Source organism: Typha angustifolia, chromosome 7 (genome assembly GCF_048772165.1).
Source record: "Typha angustifolia cultivar Huaian chromosome 7, ASM4877216v1, whole genome shotgun sequence".
NCBI classification, from domain to species: domain Eukaryota; kingdom Viridiplantae; phylum Streptophyta; class Magnoliopsida; order Poales; family Typhaceae; genus Typha; species Typha angustifolia.
In genome coordinates, this window is record NC_133245.1 from 17,816,487 (window position 1) to 17,841,912 (window position 25,426).

The 25,426-nt window shown below is 36.8% G+C and overlaps 8 protein-coding genes and 1 non-coding gene across 12 annotated transcripts; 5 read left to right on the top strand and 4 right to left on the bottom strand.

The window, feature by feature from the left end:
* Positions 1-339: 339 nt before the first annotated feature.
* LOC140762949 (uncharacterized) lies at positions 340-2,972 on the bottom strand. The gene is made up of 5 exons (XM_073100937.1): positions 2,829-2,972; positions 2,277-2,412; positions 1,303-1,396; positions 749-829; positions 340-662 (listed from the first exon to the last, which is right to left on the bottom strand). The coding sequence occupies exons 1-5, from the start codon at positions 2,866-2,868 to the stop codon at positions 525-527; spliced, it is 489 nt and encodes a 162-aa protein (XP_072957038.1). The 5' UTR covers positions 2,869-2,972; the 3' UTR covers positions 340-524.
* A 350-nt stretch (positions 2,973-3,322) lies between these two features.
* On the top strand, positions 3,323-5,130 carry LOC140763896 (mitochondrial carnitine/acylcarnitine carrier-like protein). Its single transcript, XM_073102273.1, has 3 exons — positions 3,323-3,511; positions 4,029-4,420; positions 4,520-5,130. The coding sequence occupies exons 2-3, from the start codon at positions 4,029-4,031 to the stop codon at positions 5,019-5,021; spliced, it is 894 nt and encodes a 297-aa protein (XP_072958374.1). The 5' UTR covers positions 3,323-3,511; the 3' UTR covers positions 5,022-5,130.
* Positions 5,131-5,132: 2 nt separating this feature from the next.
* TRNAM-CAU (transfer RNA methionine (anticodon CAU)) lies at positions 5,133-5,219 on the top strand. Its single transcript is given in 2 exon segments — positions 5,133-5,170; positions 5,184-5,219. It is a non-coding gene; the product is annotated as a tRNA-Met (tRNA).
* Positions 5,220-5,425: 206 nt separating this feature from the next.
* LOC140763897 (uncharacterized) lies at positions 5,426-7,163 on the bottom strand. The gene is made up of 4 exons (XM_073102274.1): positions 6,533-7,163; positions 6,269-6,430; positions 5,789-5,980; positions 5,426-5,572 (listed from the first exon to the last, which is right to left on the bottom strand). The coding sequence occupies exons 1-4, from the start codon at positions 6,605-6,607 to the stop codon at positions 5,426-5,428; spliced, it is 576 nt and encodes a 191-aa protein (XP_072958375.1). The 5' UTR covers positions 6,608-7,163.
* On the top strand, positions 6,316-8,135 carry LOC140763899 (uncharacterized). Its single transcript, XM_073102275.1, has 4 exons — positions 6,316-6,456; positions 7,267-7,439; positions 7,521-7,607; positions 7,803-8,135. The coding sequence occupies exons 2-4, from the start codon at positions 7,281-7,283 to the stop codon at positions 7,968-7,970; spliced, it is 414 nt and encodes a 137-aa protein (XP_072958376.1). The 5' UTR covers positions 6,316-6,456; positions 7,267-7,280; the 3' UTR covers positions 7,971-8,135.
* Positions 8,136-9,468: 1,333 nt separating this feature from the next.
* Positions 9,469-10,482, top strand: LOC140763558 (uncharacterized). 2 transcript variants are annotated; one of them, XM_073101805.1, is made up of 3 exons: positions 9,469-9,835; positions 9,936-10,022; positions 10,237-10,482. In XM_073101805.1, exons 1-3 carry the CDS (start codon positions 9,695-9,697, stop codon positions 10,408-10,410), a joined length of 402 nt encoding a protein of 133 aa, XP_072957906.1. In that variant the 5' UTR covers positions 9,469-9,694; the 3' UTR covers positions 10,411-10,482. The 2 variants fall into 2 exon arrangements, with proteins under 2 accessions (XP_072957906.1, XP_072957907.1); XM_073101806.1 differs by having other exon boundaries at positions 9,471-9,835; positions 10,215-10,482.
* Positions 10,483-12,238: 1,756 nt separating this feature from the next.
* LOC140763409 (uncharacterized) lies at positions 12,239-16,459 on the top strand. 2 transcript variants are annotated; one of them, XM_073101591.1, is made up of 6 exons: positions 12,239-12,806; positions 12,928-13,014; positions 13,256-13,343; positions 14,427-15,278; positions 15,376-15,462; positions 15,604-16,459. In XM_073101591.1, the coding sequence occupies exons 4-6, from the start codon at positions 14,439-14,441 to the stop codon at positions 15,685-15,687; spliced, it is 1,011 nt and encodes a 336-aa protein (XP_072957692.1). In that variant the 5' UTR covers positions 12,239-12,806; positions 12,928-13,014; positions 13,256-13,343; positions 14,427-14,438; the 3' UTR covers positions 15,688-16,459. The 2 variants fall into 2 exon arrangements, with proteins under 2 accessions (XP_072957692.1, XP_072957691.1); XM_073101590.1 differs by having other exon boundaries at positions 12,239-13,014.
* Positions 16,460-17,701: 1,242 nt separating this feature from the next.
* Positions 17,702-19,797, bottom strand: LOC140763411 (uncharacterized). Of its 2 annotated transcripts, XM_073101593.1 has the most exons (3): positions 19,787-19,797; positions 19,562-19,734; positions 17,702-18,003 (listed from the first exon to the last, which is right to left on the bottom strand). In XM_073101593.1, the coding sequence occupies exons 2-3, from the start codon at positions 19,711-19,713 to the stop codon at positions 17,880-17,882; spliced, it is 276 nt and encodes a 91-aa protein (XP_072957694.1). In that variant the 5' UTR covers positions 19,714-19,734; positions 19,787-19,797; the 3' UTR covers positions 17,702-17,879. The 2 variants fall into 2 exon arrangements, with proteins under 2 accessions (XP_072957694.1, XP_072957693.1); XM_073101592.1 differs by lacking the exon at positions 19,787-19,797 and having other exon boundaries at positions 19,562-19,753.
* Positions 19,798-20,023: 226 nt separating this feature from the next.
* Positions 20,024-25,329, bottom strand: LOC140763684 (uncharacterized protein At2g38710-like). Its single transcript, XM_073101979.1, has 5 exons — positions 25,085-25,329; positions 22,466-22,585; positions 22,287-22,401; positions 20,654-20,747; positions 20,024-20,498 (listed from the first exon to the last, which is right to left on the bottom strand). The coding sequence occupies exons 1-5, from the start codon at positions 25,186-25,188 to the stop codon at positions 20,269-20,271; spliced, it is 663 nt and encodes a 220-aa protein (XP_072958080.1). The 5' UTR covers positions 25,189-25,329; the 3' UTR covers positions 20,024-20,268.
* Between the last annotated feature and the right edge of the window lie 97 nt (positions 25,330-25,426).

Sequence of the window (25,426 nt, forward strand, 5' to 3'; positions counted from 1 at the left end):
TAGTCAATACACACTTTATTAAAATGATATGCACATAATTTACGTATACAATACATACTAAAATTTATTATTATAAATAAATAGATTTTAAATTACAAAAATCCTCAATGATCTGCTTAGACTCATAATCTATAAATTGAAAAGAAACAAAAAGACTATCCTTAGGGTCCACCTTCAAAAATATCTTCTGTTGGCTCCGTATTTGTTGCGAATCACTATGCATAAAGATTATGAATTAAAGTATCTAACACACAAATAAAAGAAAAGAAAAAGAACAGAATTCTGCTAACTATGTATAGATTTCAATCTTGGTGTAGTTAATCTAATAACTACTAGAGATTAAATCAGAAATTATGCTGCGTTTACTCTGCTTATAATAAGTACTTGGAAGTTCATAATTAAACCATCAAAGCAGTGCCAAACAAGACACAAGGGCAAGCATATTACACCATCAATATCAGGTACAGAAAGCATGCGGGAGGCTCTATCTCGAATAGAGGGGCAAAACCAAAGTGACAGAAATTTTAGATAGCAGCTTCAACTTCGGATTCAGCTTCAACAGGTTCTTTTTCCACATTGTTCCCACCTCTCAACCGCACAGAAACATTGTCAATTGCAGAATTCAGCTGGCTTATCTTATCATTTAGAGTTTGACGAGTTTTCTGCTTGTATGATCCACAGACATTTCAATTAGGAAAAATATGTTTGGCTTGGTAGCAAAAGCATGAGAAGAAAACTAGTAGCTCACCTCTAGTCCCTCATCGTAATATATTGGTCGTTTCGCCTTCCGAAATCCATCTTCATTTTCATTCAGTACTGATTTCCTGATCTACAAATAATAAGATCCTCATAAGAACATCATATATAATATATACAATGATATACACAAGCATGCATATATATATATATATATACACACACACACACACACACACAGGCATGCATTATCCAAGGCGACAGATGCAAACAAATTTATCTAGGAATTTTTAAAGGCAGAATAGTTCTTAGATGCTAGGCAAAAATGTCCCAAGTTGAAAGCAATACTTTCTGTGACACTTTATGTAATGATAGAAATCAACATGCATCCACCTCAGATGGAACATAAAGTCAGTGCAGACAAACTTTGCAGATAAAAGGGTAGAAATACATTGCAGGCAGAGGTTCCGCAAGAAAAAGCAAGATTGTGAGACTGATATTTTCTAGCATCTAGGGGCCCTATTATCAGATGGATAGGCTAGTTGCGCAGCAATCCATTATAAAGGAACATGGTCAATACTGTTGTAGGCTTGTAGCTATCAATACCTGTGGGGCAAAAATATAAGCCAGTGTTCCAAATATTGCTCCTCCTAGAAGGAATCCAGCAACAAAATCACCACCTCCACCCTTAGAACCATCACTGCATTAGAAGTATTCAATGTCACAGACAAATCACAATCAGCCTGGAAATAGAACACTTAAATTACTTAATGCAATTAATGTATAGTAACATTATTATCAGCATTACAAAGCTATGACAGCAACAGAAGCACAATACATGGATATGAAATCCCACTGTTTAACATTTTCAGTGCAGAAGCTACCTAAGTAGAAAAAACATCTCTATCTTTTTTCCAAGGTAACTACAAAGTGAGGAAAGATAATGATTAACAAGTACATTTCAAGGATGAAAGTTACCATGCGATCAATGAGTCATGAGTATATCAGTGCTAATGAATGTGGCAGACTGGTTACTTGGAGAAGCATAACTTTAAATGAATTATCTTCCATAGCATAGTTCTCTTGGTCACTGTTCATGTATCAATTGATTGCTTTCTACCATTATTTTCTATCGGCATGTATAAGTGTCAGGCAAAGTGCATAGTTCTCTTGGTCACTGTCATGTATCAATTGATTGCTTTCTACCATTATTTTCTATCGGTATGTATAAGTGTCAGGCAAAGCCAGGAGTGTCATGACATTTGTGAAGCAGATATCACACACTATACTTGTTCTGTATGGCATACCGAAAGGCCCTGAGTGCTATAACAGACAGTGACAACATATAAGGCCCAGAGGAGAACCCTCATATTGTGGAGTAGATTCAAGATCAAACCCACTCTACTCTCAAAATCTATAAGAGCTAATGAACTTGCTAATTAAAGTTAGCATCCTTTCACTTACTAATTTGAGTTCTAACAAAATTGCTTGTGAATTTTTATGCAATAACAGCCATGGAAGGCTTCTTACATCCAAAAAAGAACGAAAAAGAAAAACGAAATTTAGTCGAGAGTTTGCACCTGTACTCAGCACGGACAGATAAATTCCTACGATAAGCTACTTTTTTTGAACTCCGACATATTGCCAATTGAGATGGGCGGTTGCTCGATATGTTTAGCTTGTCGGATGTATCGAATGTCTTGATAAGAGCTCCACCTTTGAAACCACCAAAAGAGGAATTAAAAATACGATGAAGGTGAAAAGTGAGTAAAGAAACAAAGGAAATCTTTTCAAATGCCTTAATACCGAAAGCTGCAACAACGAAAATTTCTATCTCAACAAGAATACACAAAGATTCCACAACAAAATATTTTCATGATTATCTTTTAGCTTATATAATGTAGTAAAGAGATCAGCCAGAAAGATCAAAATAAGAGTAAGGGAAATCGAAAATCACGATCCAAATTCGAAGAACTTGTGAGAGCGATCTCTTATTAGGGTTTGCTGATCCATCGACGATCGACAACCGGATCGAAGCAGGTGTTCGATAGAAGGAGAACACACCAAGAAATCAACATTGAAGACTATAAGATTAGAAGAAGGAATAGAAGAGATGGAGAAGTAAATCTCACCCGAGAGCGAAAGAGTTGCGGAAGAAGTCGCCATGGGCATCGATGGAGTCGAGGAGACTGGAGAAGGGTTAGAAAGATATTAGCCGCGTCAGTGCACTGGAGCCGGAGGCGGGCGGCCGCCGAATTACCGATATTGCCCTTATCTTTCCCCGAAATGAGGGTTAGAAAGGGAAAGACCCGTTGGAATATCCGCCCAGCTACTACTATGTGGGCCCGTGTGTTGTTCTCAACTTCTTGTCTTTATTACCAATAAGCCCATGGGCCACTAATCATATGCTACATGATGGGCCCATATTGAAAGCCCACCCACCTACAAACCCAATATAAAGGTTGCATTTATATTATACTCTTTCTCTTTTAGTAATGGACAAATGGGCAATAGCAATATTTAATGTGCACGCCGACATAATAGTGTTCAACTATGAGTCTATGACTAGTAGCCCAAACAAATTTTGATTTGAAGTCTCTTCTCTCTCTCTCTGTCACAGTGGAGCCAATCACTCCCATTCCCATGTTACCCATTATTGTCTGGTTGTGGTTCTCAGATTCGTTTCCATTAGATCTCCTCTGGACGATCGCAAATTATAAATACCTCCTAATTCCAACGTTTCAGCTTTCTGCTAAGGGCCGCCTAAGCCCCCTTCTCTCAGTCAGTATAGTTGCTGTGTTAGACTATACAAACGGTCAGTACCCATCTCTTCTTTTTCTCCAGATTTTATTATCGCTTTGTTTCTTTTTGTGTATGTGATTCATAAAATGCATCTTGGGCTAGATCAACGGATGATGTGGAGTAGTTGTTTGTGGATCATGTGGTTTTTCATTAGGGTGCTACGAATCTTTGCCTGTGATCTATTTTACATTTCTTTGCTAACCGGTGATGCTTTCCTGTGGAAAATGAGATGCGGTTTTGTTTACCCTTTGTTATATGCGAGGTCCAGCTGCATGATTCTAGGTGAAGTCTATCAACTTTACTTGCTATCTGTCCTCCATCACAAAATGGATAATTTTGTGAGATCAATCCTTTAATACTGCAAGTGAGGTTGTAGGATTGTTTGATTAATTGACATCCCTATTATACCTCTACCTTTTATTCCTCATTTTGGATGTTGTTAGATCCAAAGGGAATATTGTTCCATTCCATAGCCTGCAAATATGCTCTAAGCAATGAGTGAAATTTTCTTTTTTCTTTCCAAATTGTAGATGGGAGACATAGCGAAGGACTTGACTGCCGGAACAATCGGAGGCGCGGCACAGCTGATCGTCGGTCACCCCTTTGATACCATCAAAGTTAAACTTCAAAGCCAGCCTGCCCCACTTCCCGGTAAACTCCCCAAGTATGCCGGTGCCATTGATGCAGTCAAGCAAACGTTATCTGCGGAAGGCCCAAGGGGCTTATATAAAGGGATGGGAGCTCCGCTTGCCACAGTTGCCGCCTTCAATGCTCTTCTCTTCACTGTAAGGGGACAAATGGAGGGTTTGTTGAGGTCTGAGCCTGGTGCTCCACTCACAGTGAACCAGCAGGTTGTATGCGGTGGTGTTGCTGGAGTTGCGGTTTCTTTTCTAGCATGCCCAACTGAATTGATCAAGTGCAGGTTGGTATATTGGATCACAGTAAGCTAGGTAGGTAGGGGAATCGTATATTGATATGTTTCTCTCATCGATCTATGACTGGATTTTACATTGTCGAACAGGTTACAAGCTCAGAGCGCCTTGGCCGATTCCGCTGCTTCTTCAGGTAGGGTGAGATATGGAGGACCTATGGATGTAGCAAAGCATGTTGTTAGATCAGAAGGTGGAGTTAGAGGCTTGTTCAAAGGCATGGTCCCGACTTTGGCACGCGAAGTTCCTGGGAATGCTGCAGTGTTTGGTGTCTATGAAGCCCTTAAGCAGTACTTCGCTGGAGGGAAGGACACTTCGAAACTGGGAAGCGGTTCGCTGATTGTCGCCGGAGGCCTGGCTGGTGCAACGTTTTGGCTCCTAGTCTACCCGACTGATGTTGTGAAGAGTGTCATTCAGGTTGACGACTACAGGAATCCAAAGTTCTCTGGATCCACTGATGCCTTCAAGAAGATACTGGCGGCAGAGGGAATCAAGGGCCTTTACAGAGGTTTTGGACCTGCCATGGCTCGCAGCGTACCAGCCAACGCTGTATGCTTCTTGGCATACGAGGTGACAAGGTCTAGTCTCGGATAGAATTCATTGATCCCTTCCTGATTGCTAAGAATTTTTCACTGGAGTGTTCCAGATTGACATTCCATTGATTGTTTCCGATTATCTTAAATAGACAAAACTTTCACTCAAATTGGGGTGGTGGCGCAGTTGGCTAGCGCGTAGGTCTCATAGCTATATTGAGTTATCCTGAGGTCGAGAGTTCGAGCCTCTCTCACCCCAATATTTTTCTTTTATTTAATCCGCCTTCTTTCTTTTCTCTTCTTTTATAGAATTACACAAAGTGGTGAATGATCAATAATAATTAATAATACATCCAGAAACAAAAAGATTACAATATAATCTGGGAGATTGCCGAGGTTCTTGAAGATTTATTGACAACATCTGGACTTCAACACATTTCACAGCACATCAGATGCAGTAGCAGTTCAGCATCCAAGAATTCTCTTACAGTGCCAGCTCCTTCGCAGTGTCTGCTTCTTCTTTTTCTTCGATGCCTTACCGGGGTTCTGATCTGCACGTCGGGGCTCAATCAGTGAATTCCTCACCGTTCGCTCATCGCCGACTACTTCACCCTTACGACGAGAAATAGGCATGTGCAGGTCAGTCATATGCTAGTGCTAGAAATTATGGTTGCTTAGTAATTTCGCTTTCGAGATTACACTATCAGTCGATTTTTAAATGATCAATAGCTTTTCACAACTATGCATATATCTTCTTCGCATGATCAAATCATATGTTAAAAGATGGAAAGAAGCCCAAGTAGAGATCGAGATATTTAACTGTATCACCTGTAAAGGGTGGTTATCACTGCTCACTCTCTGTTGTCTGCTGTCTTCTTGGTGTTCAGTAACATGATCATCAAAGCTTTGAAAGGAAAGAGATTCCTCCCTGTTGCTCATAAATTGCCTCATCGATGGGCTCTCTGGAGTGTGCACTGTTGAAGAGCTTGAAACACTGCTGCCCTCCATTTCTAAGCTTATCTGCAAGTGATAGACATGCACAATAGATCCTAGATAATAAATGATTGCTAGCAAAATAGATTTTCTTTTCTCTGACGAAATCAGAGAAGATTGTTGCTTATGGAGATAGTCACCAAGAAAACTTCCATAAATATGTGGAATTGGAGAAGATGATAATAAAGCATAGAAAACCAATCGGTAATATAATTTAGATCTACCAGAGAAATGTTTCTGAACTATATAACTCCTAAATCTGATCATGGCATTAACTAGTGCTATATTTTTTATAGAAACTGCCATCATTTCTACCTGAGCCAACCTATGTTCGAGAGATGCGACGCGATTCAGCAGAGATCCTTTTGCATGGGCTTCTTGGATTGCGCAATCCAGCGGAATGCTTCTCTTCCTGATCGGCCGGAACACGCCGTCGCTCCATCTCGATGAATTATGCTTGCTTTCTAAATAATTCATCTGAGCTTATGGATTCAGAGGTTAAGGTAATAACTCTGGACACCATTTTCTATCAAGATATAATTTATTGTGATAAAAATGTACATGCGGTCAGTTAATTACCAGAGCATCAAGGCGATCCAACCTCGGTAGCAATGCCACAGGAGATCTCCTACTCCATCCTCCTCCTTCTTCCATCTCTCTCTCTCTCTCTCTCTCTCTCTCTCCTTTCTATTCTTCCACGTATTCTAGATTATAACGTAAAGCCACTTAAATGTAACCGAACAGGACCTAGCTAGATCCAGACGCAAACGCAAAGGCTAAGTAGTGCCAGAATGATAAACATACCATTTTCTTGTTTAATTATGCGTGGGCGCCCTCAACAGTAGCCCATTTTTACGTAGATCATTTTATGTATTTTTTTAATCCTTTCTTCTCTAAATTAAAGGTAAAATAGTATTTGTAAAGCTTAAAATTAATCATAATATTTTTTTTTAATGAATAATATCGAGGTAGTAGAAGAAAACAATGATAGAGGACTGAGGATTCTTCTATTTGCTGGGAAGGGACTAGTGAGAAATCACATATCTCTCTCTATATGCCTTACATTTTTATTTAATTCATCATGCATACATCAGCTAATAGCTATGTATAGGTAATAGATCAGGTATATTCTTAATATATTCTCACCCTAATCAGGTATTCGACATAGAATCTAATTGTACAAAGTGAAAAAAAAAAAAAAAAAGCCTAGTTGAAGACAATTAATAGCTTCTCCTTTTTTAACAAAACTCTTGACTTGTTCTAGCTTCTAGTCAATATCAAAAGGCTTTCATCTCTCATTCTTTTCTCCATAGATGGCATTTGAATCATGGGAATGCAGAAGGGTAGCAAGAAGAGAGTTGTAAAGTTTGACGATGATTGCTATGAGATTGACGATGATTGCTATGAGATCGACGCCTCCGACTTTCCCAGCAAAGAAAACCACAAGGATTCAGATGATATAAGTGTCATAGCTCAAAAGGGAAAAGTGAGATCTCTCTCTTTCTCTAGATCTAGACTATATGATCTTATTAATCTCATATGATGATCATGTTTGTGTTATCAAAAGGTGGCGCTGAAGGACTTCCCTCATCCAAGACATCAATGCGGCAATCTCCCCTTTGCAACTACTTCCCACGAGAGCTACTGCAGACAGGTAGATCCATCCTCAAAGTTTGGTTTAGAGAAAAGTGCATGGCTAATCGATCTTTGTTACATAAGTAACTCTGAATTACTTGGAATAATATATAGATTAGCATTGAGGGTGTATAATTAAGCAATTTAAAAGCATGTTTTTTTTTTTCTGTTGGTTTATCATTCTTTTTTCACAGAGTTGTTTTATCTGGTGCAGTGTTACTGCCTTGTGTGTGATAAACCTGCTCCTAAATGTCGCAAGTGGAAAGGATCAAATGGGCACTGCCATATCACACAGAAAGTACATAAAGAGAAGAGTATTGTAAAAAAGTCACATTTTCTTAAAAGGATATTTCTGTTTCTTCTGAAGCTAAAGAGGAAATAAGAAGGGTAAACTACTTCTCTGTATGCTTTCTTTTCTTCGTTTGACTTTGTTTAATTAAAGCCGAGAGATAGTTGTCAGAATCACTAAACACATTTATCCAATACAAAGTTGGTCTCTTCTATAACACTGTAACAATAGAAATGGTTACAAAGTTGGAGCCAACGGTGGAAGATAAATTAGGCCTTATTTGCTTTGAGTTTAAGAATCCTTTAAATCAGTTCAGATTCTAAATTTTTTTTTAATTTCTAATTAAATTTATTTTTCTTTTAAATTAAGACTAAAAAATAAAATGAACTAATCAAGTTCGAAGCTTAATCTCAAATCAAATAAGACTTTTAATGAACATTTCTAGTGCCAGCATAAGCTTCTATTTCTGTTCTCAGTGAATAGCCAAAGCATCTGTTCTAGTGCAACCAAAGTCTGGAAAAAAAATATATCATACCAAAGATTTCTTCATCCCATAACATTGATATTCTTCTGAGCCCAAAGCTTAATGAAACTTGATAGGCACTCAACCAACGTTTTCTAAACAGTAGATGTGGTATTAAGCTCATTTTTTCTAATTCTTTATTGGCATGAATGTCACTTTAAAATCATTTTCCATTCATTTTTTTTATATAAATTTATAACACTAAAGCATTCTTTAAACTCTTTCTATCCACTATTAACCTAATCTAAATAATATGTGCAGCCCACTTAACATTTAGCTTAAATTTCACAAAATATTTATGTTCAAGATTTTCCGGTTATTACACATTAACAGTAGCCCATTTTTAAGTTAGGTCATTTTATTTATTTTTTATCTTGTTTCTCTAAATTAATTAAGGGTAAAATAGCCCTCTTAAAGAGCATAAATTAGTTATAATATTTTTTAACAAAAAATTTAATGAATAACTAAAGGAAGAAGTATTTTAAAGATTAATATAATTATACTTCTTCTTTTTTTTGAAAAAAACTCTGTATCAAAGTCTATGATGCTCCTATTCTTTACCAAATATAATAGTATAACTGTTGAGGTACGGGCCAATATGGAATAACGCACATCTCAGTATCTTGATGGTACAAGCAAATAGAGATAATTACTTATTGAACACTCTTAGTTCCACTGAGGAGATTGAAATAAAAGATGAAAAGAACAAGGATGCAATGCTTAGCTTATGAGAAAAGAGGAGGATAGTAAGAATTATATCGAGACAGTAGAAGAAAACCATAACGAGATTGCAGTAAACTAACCTCGATGTGTTCTGAAGAGGTTCTTGTTGTTGTCAGAAGGGACCATTGAGATATCTCTCTCTCTATATATATATCTTATTTTTTATTAAATACTTGTGCCCCATCATCAACATCTCAAAGTATATATATATATATATATATATATATATATGTGGACCTTATGAAATTAAATCCATTTCAATAGTAAACACGACCTGATCTTTATTTCTATCAACAACAGCTAACAAGAAGGTGATAGTATTTAACAATGAAACTGAGGCTCAAGACTTTTGTTAAAAGAAAAAGAAAAATCCTCTAGCAGGAAGATGATGATGAGCTGTTTCGTCTAATAACAAAAGGGCCCATTTCAATAAAGATAGTTAGTTGTTTCTTTGTTTTTTCCCTTTAACTCTTTGACTTGTTCTTGCGTCTAGTTGATATGAAAAGGCTTGTTTCCTTCTTGTAAGGTCTCTCATTCCTTTCTCCATAGAGTGATAGAGGGCCTTTGAATCATGGAAAAGAAGGGTGGCAAGAAGAAATCTACGACGAGTAACTATGATTGCTATGAGATCATCCCCATCGACCACAACTCTCGCTGCAAAGGAAACCAGTTTGTTTCAGAAGACATAGCCATTACAGCTGAAAAGGGAAAAGTGAGATCTCTCTCTTTCTCTCTCTCTCTCTCGGCTCTCTAGATCTAGACTAAATGAACTTATTAATCTCATATGATGATCATGTTTGTGTTATCAAAAGGTGGCGCTGAGGGACTTCCCTCATCCAAGACATCTATGCGGCAATCGCCCCTTTGCAACTACTTCCCATGAGATCTACTGCGCAAAGGTATATTCATCCTCAAAGTTTGGTTAGAGAAAAGTTGCGTGGCTAATCGATCTTTCTTACATATATAACTCTAAACTACTTGGAATACTTAGAGAAAAAGTTTATTAATCAGAAAGTGCATGTACATATTAGCATTGAGGGTGTATAAGCAATTTAAGACCATTTTTCTGTCAATCTATCATTCTTTTTCAGAGAGTTGTTCTATCTGGTGCAGTGTTACTGCCTGGTCTGTGAGAAACCTGCTCCTCAATGTCAAGAATGGAAAGGATCAGATGGGCACTGCCATATCACAGAGAGAGTAGATAAAGTGAACATTAATGTAATTAGAGTGGAAGAAAGTGATGTAAATAGATCAAACTTTCTTAAAAGATGTTTCTGTTTCTCGTGAAGCTATAGAGGAATATAAGAAGGGTGAACTACTTCCAATGATCTAATCCCAGTTTCTGTATGCTTTCTTTTCTTCGTTTGACTTTGTTAAGCTAAAGCTGAGAGATATTTGTCAGATTCTATCTTAAAACTAATTTTCGTTCACTTACTTTTATAAATTTAAATAAGTAAATATATAATTAAGTTCTTTCTATTCTACTCCGTAGTAAATAATGCATATATCCAACTTAATATTTAGCTCAAAGTATACAAAAATATTCATATTCAAGCAGTGATTTCCCAACACTAACTTAGATCTTAATTCTTCCAATTGAAAACTAATTTCAAGCAACAGAGAAATATATATCTATAGAATTTGCCATTGCTACCTGCACCAACCTCTTTCCATCTGACGCAATTAGACTTAAGTAAAATGGAATCCACGTAGTCCACATTGGACTTGATCAAACTCTCAGGATATATATATATATATATATTTTGGGTCCTATTTCTTGCCCAAAGCTAATCTTAAAACTGTAGATGGGCCAAAATAGAAAATTAAAACCATTTCAATATGTCAATGGTAAGCGTTGAATAGGTCGACCACCTTTCCAGCAATAAAAGATGATAATGCCATACGGATAACACATTGCTTAAACCCTTTGACATCCACCATGCTTCTATACAAAAGTAAAACTTCCTTTCACGCAGAATCGCATCCCTTACCTCACAGAGGCCCTTTCAGTCATGGGGAAAGGAAAAATGAGGACAGTAAGAAGGAATATCTATGCTGGAAGACGAATCGTGAGATTGATGCAGTTGTTTCATAAGAGATTTAAATTTGGGCTAAATATTTTACCCTCTTAATCTGTTATACTTATGTTTAAAATTATTTTACTTTATGTACTTTAAAAATTCTTAAATTAATTGCCGACTAAAATAAAATCGTAAGTTTTAATTGTCAAAGTTAATAGAACATACCCATATAACCAAAATACACATTAGTATTTATTAGTCAAAATAGATGAAATTTTTATATTTAATTTTTAAAATTTTATATTTATTTTATTCGTAGATGTAATATAACTATTAAACTTCATAAAAATTTAAGTTTTAAATAAAATTTATTATATATTTGACACAATCTAAAAAATAAAAGAAAAAATATATGAGTTTTTTTTTAAAAAGAAATATTTATATATTAGGAGAATGATATTTTTGTCTATGAAAAAATTAAAGATAAAGGAAATTCAGCACTCCATTCTATTTATGAAATATTTTAAGCGTGTGCTTCGTTGATTTAGATGAAAAAAAAATCAATGGTTTCAATCCTAAACAGAAACTAGTTTAATTTTTTTTTTTAAATACAGAATAATAAAATAATTTAAAAAATAAATATAGAGAAGTAAAGTATGTTTAACCCTCTAAATTTATTTTGGTTTTTCTGACAGAGCCCCTACCACTCTTATACAAAACTTCCCGTGAGAGCTACTGCAGCAGCAACGTAGGATGGCCAAAATTTAAACGTCGTCTCTTTTTCCGATTTAGTAATTCTTGTTACAATTGAAAAGAGAAAAATCTGAATCAAATAAAATTATCCGCACACACACGGAGATATATTTCCATAGCTGAATCAAACGAATGCAGTTAAATCTTACTCAAAAGTAAAATAAGCTAAAATATAGAGAGAGTATTTTAATCATTTTCTGTTCTATAAAAATTTTGCTTAAAAAATATATATAACTTTATCATATCTTTAATATATATAAATAAGTGTTTAATTATAAAATATATTTAAGAGAGACATAATTTATCAATAAGTATTATTTCTTTACAAACCAAAATGCCAAACTCGTAGCTATTATTGAGTGTAATTTTCCAAAGAGTTCAATGCTAAACCGTACAGGAATCACGAACCATAAAGAGAGATCATTTAAATTCTCAAGGTATTGAAATCATACAAGTAGATGGGCCGATGTGACACCAAACCCTTTAAATAGTTAGTACAGTGTTCGTTTCTACCAATAACAGGAAGATGGTGTAATAGAGACAATTAGTTGCTTAAACTCTTTGACTTCCTCTCTGGTCAATAGCAAAAGGTCTTCCTTCCTCATTCCTCCTTCGACAGAGAATTTCTAGATCATGGAGAAACAGGAGGATGTCAAGGAGAAGATCTTGAAGGCAATGAGAAGGATCGAGGAGATAATCCAGGAATTCGAGAAGGAAGATGAAGACAATGATGATAGTGATGATGATAGTAATGATGATGATGACGACGACAATGAGGATGATGGCTGTTATGAGATTGACTCCGACAACAATAGTGATGAGTGCTGCGAGATTGGAGCCGCTGATTTTGGCCGGAAACTAAGTCTCAATGTTTCAGAAGATGTTGTTCTTGTTGCTGAGAAAGGATCTGTGAGATCTCACTCTCTCTCTCTCTCTCTCTCTCTCTCTCTCTCTCTCTCTACATGCATAGAGATCTAGATTACAGGATCTTAATTATCTAATATGATGATCATGTATCCGATGGCAATAGGTGGCACTGAAGGACTTCCCTCATCCAAGACATCTATGTGGCAATTTTCCCTTTGCAACGACTTCTCATGAGAGCTACTGCAGCAAGGTATATCCATCCTCAGCATATCTGATGCCCAATAAGTAGTCTGCGTAGATACAAAATGGGGTCTGTAAGCAATTCAAATTTTTATAAACTATAAGCCCTGTTAAAATTTCACACAAATGATAGGTAAACCATCACCAAAAGGAGGGTGGTCGTACTAGATTTACTGCAATACCTGCTCTTGAAATGCTGCAAGAGATGGATCCACGAACCAAGTATCTAACAGCTGTTTCATGTGGTGCAGTGCTTCTGTTGTCTATGCGAAGTAGCCGCTCCCTGTCCACAGTGGAAAGGAGCCAATGGGCACTGCAACCTCTCGAAGTAGTTAAAAGGTAGAGCAAATGCAGAAGTTTTTTCTTTTTCTTTTAATTTGTAATCCTGTAGACAAAAGGGGAGAAATGGACAAAGAAATTCCAATTATCTAATCCTCTAATACTATTTTCAGCATACATACAATTTTTCTTTTGTCATGTTTAAACAACAATAACTTTCAGAGAGTTTCATGCCCAATGTACAGATAAAATACAACAAGAAATACATTACCCAAATAGATTCGTAGGCGAAAATCGCTTAAGTCATCCTGCAGCTCTGTTGCAGTACAGCAGTTACAGGTGCACAGCCAGGTGAACCCCCAACGACAAGAAAAGCAAGAATCATTGAAAGACGCCGCCACTAACCTCCAACATAAGCATAACTGAAAATATATTGAAGAAAGTAATTTGTCAAGATGTACCCCCCAAAAAAACTCTCCTCCAACACAACATAAGCATAACTGAAAATATATTGAAGAAAGTAATGTGTCAAGATGTACCAAAAAAAAAAAAAAAGAACTTGATTCATCCTTACAAGTAATGCAGTATTGACAAATGTAATGTGTTAAGATCAGAAAGGAAAAAGAAAAAAGAATATATATATATATGTTTACCTATATAATTTGCCATTTTAACCTGCATCAAACTATGTTCCATCCAACTTTTTAATGATTATTATAATATTTTAAAGAAATGTAGTGACAACTATACATTTGAAAAAAATTCATGAAGGTTGTGTAAAGATATCCATTTATTTTATGCAGGACCAATTCTCACAATTGAATTATCAAACAATTCTCACCAATTAACATAAGCAAAATCAAATACATGTACTCCACATTAGACAAGATCAAAGTCTCAACTCACAAGATATTGTCCAATTTCTTGCCCAAAGATAATCTTATAGCTGTGGATGGGACAAATATATAACTAAAACCATCCTCATATGTCAATGCCTTGCGTCGAATAGGTCGACCTTCTTTTTAGCAATAAAAGATGATAATATAACAAGTATAATAAATTGCTTAAACCCAACGACTTCATGCTTCTATACAAATGCAAAGGCCATCTTTATCATGAACCTTTTCATTGTTTTCTCCACAGGACCTCTGAATCATGGAAGAAGAAGACATCTTTATGATAATGACGAAACTCGTGGAGATGATGGGAAAAACTGAGATGGAAGACAAAGACGATGACAGCGATGGTGATGATGACGATGATTATGATTTCTATGAGGTCGTTGATGATGATGATTATGATCTCTATGAGGTCGTTGATGATGATGACGATGACGATGACAACAACGATAATGATGACGACGATGACAACAACGATAATGATGACGATGATGACGATGAAGCGAAAGGCCAATTAATGAAGCAACTCATTCCTTTTCTCAAGGAGGTCCTTTCAGTCATGGAAGATAGAAGCAACAACGATGACGATGATGAGGAAGCAAAAGGCCTCTTCATGCGGTACCTCATACGATTCATCATGGAGGCTCTTCTAGTCATGGAAAGAGAGAAGGATAACAATGAGAATATCGAGACAGAAGATGAAGGTGATGACGAAGAAGATAGTGATGGTGATTATTATGACAAAGCAAAAGTTCATTTCATGCAAAATCTCATCCCTTTCCTGACCGAAGCAATTTCAATCATGGAGAAAAAGAAAGATAACAATGAGAACATCGAGATCATAGACGAAACCGATGATGATGACGACTATGATAATTATGATAAAGCAAAAGGTCTTTTCATGCAGAATCTCATCCCTTGCCTCACAGAGGCCCTCTTAATCATGAAGGAGGATAGAAAAAAGAACAACGTGATGGTAGAAGAATATGATGATGAGGATGGCGATGATTATCATGAAATTGATTCTACCGAGTTCGACCGCAAAGTAAACATCAATGTTTCTGAAGATGTTGTACTAGTTGCTGAGAAGGGACCAGTGAGATCTCTCTCTAGCCAGTTCTCGTCTTGTTCTCTTTTCTTTCTCAAGTAAGAGTCTAATGATCTTATCTGATTCTAATGTTTGTGGAAAATAGGTGGCACTGAAGGACTTCTCTCATCCAAGATATTTATGCGGCAACTTCCCCTTCCACAGTACTTCCCATGAGAGCTACTGCAGGAAGGTATGATGACCAAAGTATTAGTGGTAAACATCATTTGGTGTAAGATCTATTCATAAGATAATAGAAGCATTATGCATCTGTGAAGTAATTTTGCAAAGTCTCGGCACTTCTTGTTGCTAAAAGCCCATTTATCTTTTGCAGTGTTTCTGCTCTGTGTGTCAAGTAGCTGCTCCCTGTCTGCAGTGGAAAGGAGCCAATGGGCACTGCAATGTCTCAAAGAAGTAGGCAAAAGGGGAAAAAATGGAGCAATGTAACTATATTGAACTTACTTATAAAGTTACTTTATGTTCCTAATCAAAACTAAAGGTGAGAGAGGGCAATGTATTTTAAATGATCTAATTCTAATGTCAGCATACTCTGTATGTTGTTACTTTGTTAAGTTCATTAGATAGAGTAATTCACCCGAATCACCAAATACTCCTATTGAATACAAAGTTCAGCTCCTCAGTCACCACCTTTGCAGCATTGATTTCAAAACAAATGATCAATAATTCCTACTTCATGTTTTTCATAAGCAAAAAGGATTAGGACGATAGAGATAACTTGAATCATCCCTAGAACAAATGTGGAATTAAATAAGTAACATGTCAGTATTCAGTAAACATAGAATAAACTGCATATGGTTTCCAGAAAAAAAAAAACCATTATCTATTCTTTCAGTCGAAGATGTTTTCTGATAAAGAATGCGTACAACTATCCCAAAACCTAGCAGCAAAATAATGTGATCCCTTGTAATGCAGATTTCACCATTAATCATAATAATCATGGTAGAAATCCTTATAAAATAATTTTAGTTCCATGATAATTAGACCATCGGTGGATAGCAGAAGCAGAGATCTTGACCATTGCAAGGGAGGGAAGAAAACCCAATGATAAATCAAATGGTGAACAAAGCTCTGCTGCACAAAAAAAAAAGGGGCTTACTTGGAATGAGAGGACAATAACACTTGACATTTTCCATGGGAATAGTGCTTACAGCCTGTTATCCTTCCCCATCTAAACCTGCATTAAATAGAAAACTGCATGAATTCAATAAAAATTAATGAACAAAAGGAATTAATAAGCATCAAGGATCGAAGAGGGGAGACCTCCTTTTGAAATGTTTTCAAAAATCGACACTTGACCTGCTGTAGAATAGATATGTAGGAAGTCATAAGCAAAGCACGTGTGAGAATCCAATTCAAGTTGTAGTAGTGGGACGAGAGTGTAATAAAACAAAAAATTAGCCGCTTAAACTCTTCAACTTCCTCTATGCTTCTAGTGAATACCCTTCCTTTCTCATGTGTCTTCTTATTCCTTTCTCCAAAGAGGATCTCTGAACCATAGAAAAAGAGGAGGATAGCAAGACGAAAATCTCCAAGACAATGGAGAAAAACACTGAGGACAAAGGTGGTGATTGTTATGAGATCTACACCGTCAACGATAATGTAACCAAGGACGATGATGATTGCTATGAGATCAAAACCGTCAAATTTTGCCCCAAACTAAACATCAATGTTTCAAAAGATGTTGTTCTTGTTGCTGAGAGGGGACCAGTGAGATCTCTCTCTCTCTCGATTACAAGATCTTACCAAAATTATATGATGATCATGTTTGCGTTGACAACAGGTGGCACTGAAGGACTTTCCTCATCCAAGATATCTATGTTGCAATTTTCCCTTTGCAACTACTTCCCATGAGAGCTACTGCAGCATGGTATGTCCATCCTCAAAAGTGTGATTGAAGAAAAGTGGCTGAGCTTAGTTACATATGCAGACTCTGAACTCCTCAGCATATCATATGCCTAATAATCTAGATAGCCACAAATTTTATATAAGCCTTCTGTAAGATTGTATAAAAATGAGAGGTAAACCTTCTCCAAAAAGGATGATGACCAATACATTGGTTGAAAGAAATGTATTGCCATACCTGCTCTTTTAGACTGCAAGAAAGCAATGTGGATCCATGAACCAAGTATCACAAACAGCACTTCTTGTTGCTTGCTAAGTTCCTAATAGCTTTTCTATGTGGTGCAGTGCTTCTGCTGTGTATGTGAAATAGCCGCTCCCTGTCTGCAGTGGGAAGGATTCAATGGGCACTGCAACGTCAACAGACAAAAGGAATTGCAATGGGGCAAAGTATTTCCAATGATCTAATCCAAGGATTCAATAATCTGTTTTCCTGTTTTTTTTGTCAAGTTGAAACAGCAAGTAATTTCAGAGGTTCATCCATGGCAACCAATTGCATATCTCAAGTCATCCAGGATAAAGAACAAGTCTTTTGCACTTATGGATATCAAAATGTTGATGAGTAGAAACCTACATTTGAACAACCTGTTCATACAATTTATAGAACTGCCATGACTAGATATAGGCACAACACAGAGTAGTCAACTTTTATGGGAATGTTACAACAATATTTAAGTCCACAGAGATCAATCAATCATCGTCATATGAGACATGAACGTCAGTTTTACAACCCAATGCCTCCGGATCCTCAGCACCACAGCAATCATAGAATTTGGCAGCATAGGGCGGATCATCTGGACCAAGTTCATAGTACCTTCAACGAAAAAAGAAAGAAAGAAAAGAGTACTAAAATATTAGTTACAATATTTCCCATGCGGTAAAACAAATAAGAAATACATATAACAACAAAATAGTGATTCTAGACAACACTTCTTTAGAATTGACATATGCATTAGTATTAAATCAAGGAAGAATGAGGGTATTATGATGACATACAAAAGTTATCATGAATCTATGATAACACATGAAAGTTGATAGAGCAGGAAACTTGCTACATCATGTCGTTCGTATACACGACTAACATCTATAATTCTGCATGACTACTTGTTAAAAAAAAATGTTATCTTCCATATGTGGACTTATTTGTTGCAGCATCTAAACTGCCATAAAATTGCAACCCGAATTGATAGATAACTACTAGAAATGTTTTTGTGGGAGAGAAAATTCTGTTGAATAAAGTTGATACTAAGTTGTTCTTGGTTTGGATTGCTGCTCTGATCTGGAGCATGTGGATTGAAAGAAAGAGTAGAATTTTTAATGACTGTTCAAAATCCTAAAAAGCCTTGCAATATAAAAAAACGTCTTTGTTCTGATATTGAGCAGGCAATTAGGAGAAGAAAGGTGCAAAAAAGGCATATCTACTGGAGTGGTGATGAATCTGAAAGACGACGAATGAAGTCTGGCATCAAGGATCCCTGACTGGATGGGGTTCTGCTATCGCATATGAAAACTTGATTAATATTTTGATCCAAATGATGGTGTTTTAATTTCTGTTTCAGTGGTGTGCAACTTACATTTTTTTTGCATGGATATTAATTCTGCTATGGTTGGTTAGATGTTGGGTTTGGTTATGGATGTCGATAGCGTGATTGTCAACCTTTGAACTCTCCCGCCTAGGATTTGGTTGTTCTTGTATGCAGTTTTGCTGTTACCTGGGGGAATATGCTGCGTTTGGAGTTTTGGTGGTTCTTTTCCATCAAATTCAGATGTGTATTGTTTCAATGAATTAGGGCTTGGCCTTTTGTCAAAAAAAGAACCACCAAAAATGTATCTTCTATTCTGTGATGGTGCAAATGTAAAAGAAACACTGGACATGGAGGTTTTATAGCTGATATGAATTATTTTCACCGCTGTCAAGATGCGCCTGACATAGATATAATCCAGTCGAGTAGACCTGCAATAGCCAAATACAACAGAAATGCATTCCCAGTAATGGACTATTTTTCTACTAAAAATGAACTATCAAGGAAAGAGTACTCTAACATGATCCACCAACAAGTTGCTGTAACATTGGCCTAACTGGAAACCATCCATTCTAACTATCTTGATGTTCCAATTAGTTTTGCCCAAAGTTGGACATACTAGCAAAGATTAGGACCACAATATAACTAAGAAGAAATAGACAACCTTATTGTCAATAGATGCTTCATCAATTGTAAATCTTGCCAACTAGAACGTGCCATGATCAAGGCATGCTATTACGATATTATTGCTACTAAATCAGACTGCGCTAGTAGAACCACACAAGAATTTGAGTTGAGATTTAAGTTCTACTAAGAAGAACGGAAGAGGTTGGGGGTGAATAAATACACCTCCTCTGGTCGTCGTGGCGTCGGGAGACGAAGAAAGAAGGGTGGAATCGGCACGACGATCGCGTATTAGAAGTCGGAGAGAAGGTCGTCTTGCAGCGCCGACACAGCTTCTCCCGCACGACTTTAACGCCGTTCTCGCCCTTCTCCGCCATTGCTCTCTCTCTCTCTCTCTCTCTCTCTCTCTCTCTCTCTCTCTCTCTCTCTCTCTCCCCCTCCCTCCCTCTTTCTCTCCCTATGCCGACATAAACCGGCTAATTTAATGAGCCCAATGGGCTGGGCTGGAGAACAATTAAGGAAAACAAGATCATACGGTTTAAAATAAATTTTAAAGATCCAGCATAGATGTCATAGTCCAATTAAGTGATGAGGTTCTGCTGCTATTTCACATCGCAAGAAACGGTTGCACCTGGAATACTTCAACTCATTTGTAAGTGAAACTACTATTAACAACTTTGATACTCTGAACTCAAAATATATGAATAATGATATCTGAAATGATAAAATATTTCGACATGGACAAAGGCCTTAAATATTATAGTTCATGGAGGAATTTGTCGGCTTTCCTATCGATTTCCTATTTGGTAACATTCTGAAACAAAATGATAGCAGATGGATGAGCTTGAAACAGGTATATGCCCCCAACTGCTCTCAGGTCAAGAGAGAACATAACCTTACACTTGCAGCTTCAATAATAATTACAAAGCTGCTTAATAAAATGAATAATTGGGCATTATCCCGTTAGTTGTAGAGGCCCCATTGATTTCAGGGGCTGCTCCTCTGTTCATCTTGACATATGAGACATAGTCATTGTAGTGCATGGTGTATAGCGTGCTCTGGTAGCGGGTGACCCCGAGTTCCCTCCTTAGAGTCTCATTGATGACACCATTATAGCCTGCTTTCCTAACTAGTGAGTCAATTGTTTCAGTCTTCGTCCAACCTGGTTAGAATAAACGAAGGCAAAGTTGAAGGTTGTGTATAACAAGTCAGAAAAAGAAGGGTATTAATTGTATGAAGCTGCAGTACCTTATTCTACACAGCAAAGTGAACAGGGAGAAGATGAAATGTGGAGACCGAAAAAGAAGATGGTGTTACCTTCATGAGCAGGAACATCAGGCAAGTAAGTCGCACTATGCCTCGTGTTGTAATTGGTGTCAGTAAATTCAATAACTAAACCATGCTTTCCAATCTGCAGATAAAAACAAATTTTATCACTATCGGGACTCATCGTTAGGGGTGAAGATAGATCAAATAAGAATCGAATGGTACTCAACTCATATCCAGATTCATAATTTTTTATATCCAATTTGAATACAGATATTAGATGTATAACAAAATTTTAAACTATATCCTAACTAAATTGATATGAATAATTTATGGATATGGATCAAATAATTTTTATATAGAGTATCATATCTTAAACGGGTACAAATCAAATTCCAAACAAATTATGGTCTTTTTTTTACACAATTAACACAAAATACTAAGTTTCAATATTTCTTACATGTTAAATACATAAAGTTAGTAAAACCAATCTCTATAAATAATATAGAACACATCATTAATAACAATATCAGTATTCATCATCTAAATAAGCAAACTAAAAACTGTAAATTGTATAAAAAATATGTGGATGAACGGATACTGAGATATTTGATATCCATATCTGAAAAATCATATCCAACCCATATCCGTATCCAGTTTTCATAGAAAAACCTATCTGTATCCGAAACATGTAGAAACTTTTTACCCAGATTCGATCCAGATTGGAGCAAATAGTGAGCCGGATTAGGGTTAACCTAACCCCTTTTTACTCCTACTCGTCATCCATAGGACAACAAAAGAAGTAAGCTAATAAACACAAAAACAAGCAATTCGCTAATTACTAGTTCTTTTCCAAAGAAATAGAGAATCCATGTAAACATTTGAGACTATATTAACTGCAACAAGCAATTGGCTAAGTAGATTTACTCTACTAGCAGTTCCCACTCAGCATCTAAAGTTGTAAAAATATTCATAGCGACCACTGCTGCTCGTCATGCATTTGATTGGTTGCCATCTTCAATAGTGTCACTTGCTATATAGCATATCACAGGATAGCATGCAGTTATCCTACCCAGGCTATAAATTAGTGGGTCTGGCAATAAGTTGCAGAAGATGCCACTGATGACCGGAGGCACAACAGCAAGTTTAGAATTATTCAGATAAAACAAATCATCGTTGGGCAGGAGTGACTTTGGTAAAATCGGATACGATCTTGAATTCCTCACCTATTTATCGATGATTCATATAACTAACTCACCCAATTCATTTGCTATCAAGAATAGAGTACACATAAGAATTTAGTGGACAGTCGAACAAGGGCATAAGAGCACCCCTTCATGATATTAGAAGGTATATAACCTTAATTATTCTTGCCTAATAATATTTGCATAAGGACACACCACAACCGTTTGAAAATGGAAGCCTGTTTAGATTCCCTCTATTAATTATCAAGTAAAATTGACACATTTTACTCATGGCACATTTTACTCAAGTAAAATCCCACAAATATTCTAATTGTTGCATTAAGGAAAGATCTATTGGAAAAAAAAAAAGAATTCCCTTTCTCCATGATGATGAAATAATGGCCCTGTAGCAAGTGGTATATAACTAAATATCCAATATATATATTTATGGTAGGTAAAGAAACGAAAAGCTCTATCAACACAAGAAAGAAGAAGCAAACCTCCCAATCTAGGTAATGGAGAGCAGTCTCGTAATCAGTTAGTACAGATACTGTGCATTCCAAATAAGGTAATTCTTTAGCTTGAATTGGTGGAAAGCGTCGGTCCCTCAAAGCACTGGAGAAAAAGAAGAGGTTACTTTATAGTTAAAGAACCACTATACCACAATTTTCCAACATACCTTGTTAATGCATAATCCTTAAAGCCATTAATCAAGCAACGGGCTTCTAAAGTTCCTATGCAACCTCGCAACCGTGGCTCCTCACCATTGATTGCTTTTTTCCAAGTAACGAATAATGGGCTGAAATAAGAAATCACCAAGATGAGTACAAGCACAAGATAACAGGAAAACAAATATCCAGTTACAACTACAATGCACAGGAAACACCTCGCCGACCCTAATGTAGCTGTAATGAAGGTTAAACAATACAAGTACTATAGAACATTTATCAATAAATAAAACCACAAAAGCTTCAGATAGTCACTAGACGTGCAAGTCAAAAGTATAATCTTTGGGAAAAAAAAAAACAAAGTAACTATGAAATCACTGTCGTGCCAATAACCTAATCTAAAATAGATTAGTCAAATCCTAATTGGATTAAATTTACATTATATATTCAGCTGATTCTTTTGTTTAATCTCCATTTAATTTCTTTTACTTTTATGTTATTAGTCCTGATTGTATTAACAATAAGAACGTCAAGACCATCTTCGCAAGCGGAAAAAAATTAAGAAAAGAAACAGGATGGGTGATTTTATGAATCTATATGATAATTTAACATATTTTAAAGTTGACCCCAAATGGTTTGTTAAATTTACAATATGCATATGATATTATAGTTCTTCTGCAGGCTGAGAAAAGGAATGTTACGACCCTGAAGTTCATTTTGTACTCTTTTGAGGTTCTGCTTAGAATGAAAATTAATTTTGAGAAAAACTCTCTGGTTTATATAACAGAACAGCACAGGGGACTATTATGCTAGGATTCTAAATTGTAAGAGGGAATCTTTGCCTATTAAGTATCAGGGACTGCCTCTTCATGAAAGTAAATTAAGGAAGCATGATAGGCTTTCTGTGATTGAAAAAGTGGAGAAAAGACTGTCTGCGTGGAAAGGAAAGTTATTATCTCTAGGTGGCCATGTAACTTTGAAATTCTGTTCATAGTGCAATACCTGTCTATTATCTTTCTTTAGATTACCTGCTTGGGTAAGGAAGAGAATTGATAAGTTGCAAAGCGGTTTTTTGTGGAAAAGAGATAGTGAAGAAAGGAGAGTGTATTATTTGGCCAATTGACAAAATGTTTCTAAAAGAAAAGAGTTTGGAGAGTTAGAAATTATTAATATTGATGAGATGAATGTGGCTCTTTTGCCTAAATGGTGCAGACTCATGCCGGCAAATTAACAGCCATGGGCTACCGTTATTCGAAATAGATATTACAAAAATATAAGTTGGAGATGTTAAAGTTATACAATTCTGATAAACTCTCCCCTTTTTGGAGAGGGGTAATACAGATCGGGCAGGTGTTTCAAACAGGTTTGCATTGGGCTGTTAATAGTGGGAAGTCTGTCAGATCTTGGAAAGCCTTGTGGATGGAATGTACCTTGGTAGTGAGATTTCCAGCACTGTTTGCTATTACCTGGGATGAGGATGTCTTGGTTGCGAATATGTGGGATGGAAGTGATTGGTGTTTTCAAATATTGAAGAGAACCAAATCACTAAATGACACTCTTTTGCAAGAGGAGCAAAAGCTGATGAATTATGTGAATTGTGGAATACAAGGTGGGCTGGAGAAAGATAAACCCAAGTGGAAATGGACTATTGATGGTATTCTTACAGTTAAATCCTTGTATAGGTTCCTTAATAATGGGGGGAAGCTTTCTAAAGTGTTTTGGGTTTATGGAAGATTAAAGCTCCTCTCTGTTTGGCATGTAATAATTGCACTCTAACCAAAGATAATCAGACCACAAGAAGATGGTTAAGTAACAAGTTGTATTTTTTGTGGAAGTGAGGAATCGGTCAGTCATCTTTTTGTGAAATGTCACTATGTGCAGCATATTTGGCAGTGGACTAAGAAGATTTTTGATTGTAGAGGGGTGCCAAAGAATGTCACTAACTTGTTTCAGTGGAACCTCCTCATGTTTTGCAGAAGGAGAGCAGGAAGTGCTGGCCAAGTTGGTGAATGGATGTTCTTTGGGCAATTTGGCTAGAGAGGAATAGAAGAACATTTCATGCTAAATCCAAAAACTGGGGAGGTATCCAAGGCGACGCGTTGAGTGTTAATTTGGCTGGATCCGGATGTTGTTGCTGGATCTTTAGGTGGTCGGATATTTACTTAGTAATGGTTCTGGGTGGTCATTTTGTAGTATTTAAACTTGTGGATTTTCTGGCTAGGGGGGGCCCATTGGTGGATCTCTGGATGTTTGCTATGTTATTTGTGGTGTAATTTCTACTGTATTTTGGTGGACTCCTGGGTGTTTGGGAGTTCCAGGTGCGGAAAACCTGACATATTTTGAACTCCGAAATTACGAACAAAAAAACAAAAGCAAGAACTAAATCTTTAAGACAGGCGATCTGCAATAGTATGGAACCAAAAAAAGATCCAAAACCATCACCATTAAGCGTTCCAATTTTTTCCCTTTTCCACAGAGAACCCAGCTAACAAACACCAAACACGCAACCGCATCATGGAACAAACCGAAGAACAAAAATTAGACAAGAAATCAAAATAAAACCAGATTCGAATCACACCAAAACGACAGCAAAGATTGATCAGAACCCAACAACAACAAAAGAAACTTACTGCTGGCCTCCCTCAAAAGTCGGGGGAGTCGGCTGCTCGCTGTTATAGTGGGCGACGAGGGTGTCGAAGCAGTACACCGCCATCTCGCAATTCGCCGACACCATCTTGGATTCCCCACTGCGAGAAAGGCGATCGCGCAGGATCGGTTGAATAAATCGAGGACAGAGATGGAACTGGAGAAGAGAGGTCGGCTTTTCGTTTCGCGAGGACGTCGAGAGTGGACTCAAATACTAGATTTCCCTATGTACAATACGCAGCCAAATCGAGAAGGTACGGAATGCTGACCGGCACTATGAAAGAGGGACGTTCGAGTGAATTTCAGTACGTGGCGCCTAATTACGG

Bases quoted from the DNA above. Each gene is read 5' to 3' on its own strand.
- LOC140762949 (XM_073100937.1), bottom strand. From the start codon at position 2,868: ATGCCCATGGCGACTTCTTCCGCAACTCTTTCGCTCTCGG. The intron at 2,413-2,828 runs GTGAGATTTACT...GTGGTTTCAAAG, and splicing joins CGCAACTCTTTCGCTCTCGG to GTGGAGCTCTTATCAAGACA. The intron at 663-748 runs GTGAGCTACTAG...TCATACAAGCAG, and splicing joins ATTACGATGAGGGACTAGAG to AAAACTCGTCAAACTCTAAA.
- LOC140763411 (XM_073101593.1), bottom strand. From the start codon at position 19,713: ATGGCGGAGAAGGGCGAGAACGGCGTTAAAGTCGTGCGGGAGAAGCTG. The intron at 18,004-19,561 runs GTGTATTTATTC...TTTTCGTTGAAG, and splicing joins CGCCACGACGACCAGAGGAG to GTACTATGAACTTGGTCCAG.
- LOC140763409 (XM_073101590.1), top strand. From the start codon at position 14,439: ATGGAAGAAGAAGACATCTTTATGATAATGACGAAACTCGTGGAGATG. The intron at 15,279-15,375 runs GTGAGATCTCTC...TGTGGAAAATAG, and splicing joins TAGTTGCTGAGAAGGGACCA to GTGGCACTGAAGGACTTCTC. The intron at 15,463-15,603 runs GTATGATGACCA...TATCTTTTGCAG, and splicing joins ATGAGAGCTACTGCAGGAAG to TGTTTCTGCTCTGTGTGTCA.
- LOC140763899 (XM_073102275.1), top strand. From the start codon at position 7,281: ATGGGAATGCAGAAGGGTAGCAAGAAGAGAGTTGTAAAGTTTGACGAT. The intron at 7,440-7,520 runs GTGAGATCTCTC...TGTTATCAAAAG, and splicing joins TCATAGCTCAAAAGGGAAAA to GTGGCGCTGAAGGACTTCCC. The intron at 7,608-7,802 runs GTAGATCCATCC...TATCTGGTGCAG, and splicing joins ACGAGAGCTACTGCAGACAG to TGTTACTGCCTTGTGTGTGA.
- LOC140763684 (XM_073101979.1), bottom strand. From the start codon at position 25,188: ATGGTGTCGGCGAATTGCGAGATGGCGGTGTACTGCTTCGACACCCTC. The intron at 22,402-22,465 runs GTATGTTGGAAA...CTTTTTCTCCAG, and splicing joins AAGGATTATGCATTAACAAG to TGCTTTGAGGGACCGACGCT. The intron at 20,499-20,653 runs GTAACACCATCT...TATTCTAACCAG, and splicing joins TGATGTTCCTGCTCATGAAG to GTTGGACGAAGACTGAAACA.
- LOC140763896 (XM_073102273.1), top strand. From the start codon at position 4,029: ATGGGAGACATAGCGAAGGACTTGACTGCCGGAACAATCGGAGGCGCG. The intron at 4,421-4,519 runs GTTGGTATATTG...ATTGTCGAACAG, and splicing joins ACTGAATTGATCAAGTGCAG to GTTACAAGCTCAGAGCGCCT.
- LOC140763558 (XM_073101805.1), top strand. From the start codon at position 9,695: ATGGAAAAGAAGGGTGGCAAGAAGAAATCTACGACGAGTAACTATGAT. The intron at 9,836-9,935 runs GTGAGATCTCTC...TGTTATCAAAAG, and splicing joins TTACAGCTGAAAAGGGAAAA to GTGGCGCTGAGGGACTTCCC. The intron at 10,023-10,236 runs GTATATTCATCC...TATCTGGTGCAG, and splicing joins ATGAGATCTACTGCGCAAAG to TGTTACTGCCTGGTCTGTGA.
- LOC140763897 (XM_073102274.1), bottom strand. From the start codon at position 6,607: ATGGAAGAAGGAGGAGGATGGAGTAGGAGATCTCCTGTGGCATTGCTA. The intron at 6,431-6,532 runs GTAATTAACTGA...CCATAAGCTCAG, and splicing joins TGGATCGCCTTGATGCTCTG to ATGAATTATTTAGAAAGCAA. The intron at 5,573-5,788 runs GTGATACAGTTA...TCTCGTCGTAAG, and splicing joins GTGATAACCACCCTTTACAG to GGTGAAGTAGTCGGCGATGA.